General features: G+C 45.4%; 1 protein-coding gene across 1 annotated transcript in view; it reads right to left on the reverse strand.

Annotated features, from left to right (window-relative positions):
* bmper (BMP binding endothelial regulator) overlaps positions 1 to 2,500 on the reverse strand; it is a 73,222-nt gene that overhangs the window by 63,966 nt on the left and 6,756 nt on the right. Inside the window, exon 2 of the mRNA XM_063198408.1 lies at positions 655 to 1,025. Coding sequence (XP_063054478.1) covers positions 655 to 1,025 — 371 coding nt within the window. The remainder of the gene's footprint in view (positions 1 to 654; positions 1,026 to 2,500) is intronic.

Consider the following 2,500-nt stretch of genomic DNA (forward strand, 5'->3'; position numbering starts at 1 on the left):
TGTGTGTGTGTGTGTGTGTGTGTGTGTGTGTGTGTGTGTGTGTGTGTGCTCTATGTAGTGCAGGGGTGGGGAACCTATGTCTCGAGGGCCGTTTGCGGCCCTTGAGGCCGTTTGCGGCCCTTGATATAATTTTAATGTTATTTAGCTTCACATGAAATATGACATATTTTGTAAAGGAATCTTAGAAAATGCATTTGCAACAGAATTAAGTTACATTCAGGGGACCTAGAGAAGGTGGTGCTTGTTTAAAAGCTGGCTGCCTTCAATATAGGCCTAAAGTGAAGGGGAAAATCCTGGTTGGTGTTCATAGTAGGGCCCTCGGAGGACTTTTACGGCCCTCGGATGAATTTGAAGTGGCCCCTCCAATGAAAAAGGTTCCCCACCCCTGGTCTAGTGTCTGTTGCAAGACGTCTTCCTCAGCCCTCCCCTAGCAGTGTGGGCGTGTGTGTGTGTGCGTGTGTGTGTGTGTGCTCTATGCAGTGTGTGTGTGTGTGTGTGTGTGTGTGTGTGTGTGTGTGTGTGTGTGTGTGTGTGTGTGTGTGTGTCTGTTGCAAGACGTCTTCCTCATCCCTCCCCTGCCTCTGGCTCTCTCTTCTTCTCCTTCTTCTCCTTCTTCTCCTCCTTCTCTTTCCTCTCCGAGCTCCTCCTCTTCACCTTCGTCGGCTCCTTCAGAGTATCCTTGCCCTCCTCCTTGGCGGCCGCTTCCTTCCCAGAATCCTTTGCACCAGACTCCTTCTTGGACTCCTTCTTGGCCTCTTTCTTTGACTCTTTCGCCTCCTTCGCTTCCTTGGAAGATGACTTGGCCTCTTTGGACGCCTCCTTAGCTTCCTTCGCCTCCTTCGCTTCCTTGGAAGACGACTTGGACTCTTTCGATGACTCCTTAGCTTCCTTCGAGGACTCTTTGGCTTCTTTGGACGTCGCCTTCTTGGATTCCTTCCCCTCCTTCCCCGCTTCTTTGGAGCTTTCCTTCTTGCTTTCTTTCGAAGATTCCTTCTTGCCTTCTTTGGACGATTCCTTGGAAGAATCTGAAAAGAACAGAAAAAAAACAAAAAGAGAGGAAATCTATTACTGGCAGTTACATTACATTACATTACATTAGTTACATTCATTGAGAGTAAATAGAATGGAGGCCAAAATTCTATTTCATTGTTGAAGCCAAGTTGGAGCCAAGGTTGGACCCAAAAAGACCAAAAAATGGCCAAATCCCATTCATTCCTATGAGAGACATAAAACCCTGTATCTCCCTTAAATGCCACTCCAGGGGGATCATTTTTCGCTCAACTAGTAGGTCTCCTTGCTCTCCAACTTACCAGGGTGGTGATTTTTTGTGGTGATGTTTTATTTTAGAGAGATATTAAAAGTTAAATTGACCAATGAGCATCAGAACATGGTTTGATTGACCGTTAGAAGTCTTGTTGTTGTCCAATCAGCACCTGCGTTTGGCGTTGCTAAGGTGGAATGTAAGTTGGAATGTTCCCAAATCTGGCTTCAAAGCGTTGAATGGCAAATAGCGTTGATTTGGCGTCCATTCTATTTACTGTCAATGGTTACATTACATTATTAGTGACATTACATTACATTTGCCATTTATCTAAAGTGGCTTACAATGGAGGACATTATCGTAGCATACACACACCACTTGCAGATAGACAGTGCACAGGAAATACAAAGTGTGTTGTCAATAAATCATCACTCAATCAAACTGGAAATTCAGAGTGTGTGTAAATGCAAAGTGGCCCAAGTTCTTTAGTAGAAAAGACACACACACACTCACACTCACACACACACACTCACTCACACTCACACACACACACACACAAACGCACCCGCACCCGCACCCGCACATTCACTCACACACAAAATGCACGAAATACAGTAGGCAAGAATTGGAAAGGAGATGCATTGTTTCAAGTCAACCTTAGAGATGAATGGGTCATGAACGGCGTGACGTTTTCCATGTGCGTTACGCCCATTTGTGGGGGAAAACAACCCATGCAAGTTAATTGGTGATGTTGGGGTTTAATAAACGAAAGATATGGACCTGTAGACAAGCGTTGTTCACGCGTAACATACCGAAAACGTGTTGTGTTGCCGGCTGTTTAAATAATAGAGCCAAACAGCCGTGCGTGAAGCATGGACTGTGTTCATTTAGACAAGCCGATGTAGCATGTAAGTGGTGAGACATTCAGTTTGTTTTCACCCATAACGGGGCGTAACGCACATTTACGAGCAAAGTACCCGGATGGCCGTTCATGAATATAGAACCCACGCCGTCCCCTCTATTTAGTGCCAATGGGTGAGACGCATTGGATACTACTCACACCTTAGACCAGGGATGGGCAACTGGAGGCCCGGGGGCCACATGCGGCCCGCATCCTCACTCAGTGCGGCCCCTAGATAAAACATAATTTTAAAAAAGACCAGATTTTTAAAAAAATCACTACTTAATTAATCCATTGTAATTTTACTGTTGGCCGATAAAGAACACTTCTGTTCCTTC

Source organism: Engraulis encrasicolus, chromosome 5 (genome assembly GCF_034702125.1).
Source record: "Engraulis encrasicolus isolate BLACKSEA-1 chromosome 5, IST_EnEncr_1.0, whole genome shotgun sequence".
Lineage (NCBI taxonomy): Eukaryota > Metazoa > Chordata > Actinopteri > Clupeiformes > Engraulidae > Engraulis > Engraulis encrasicolus.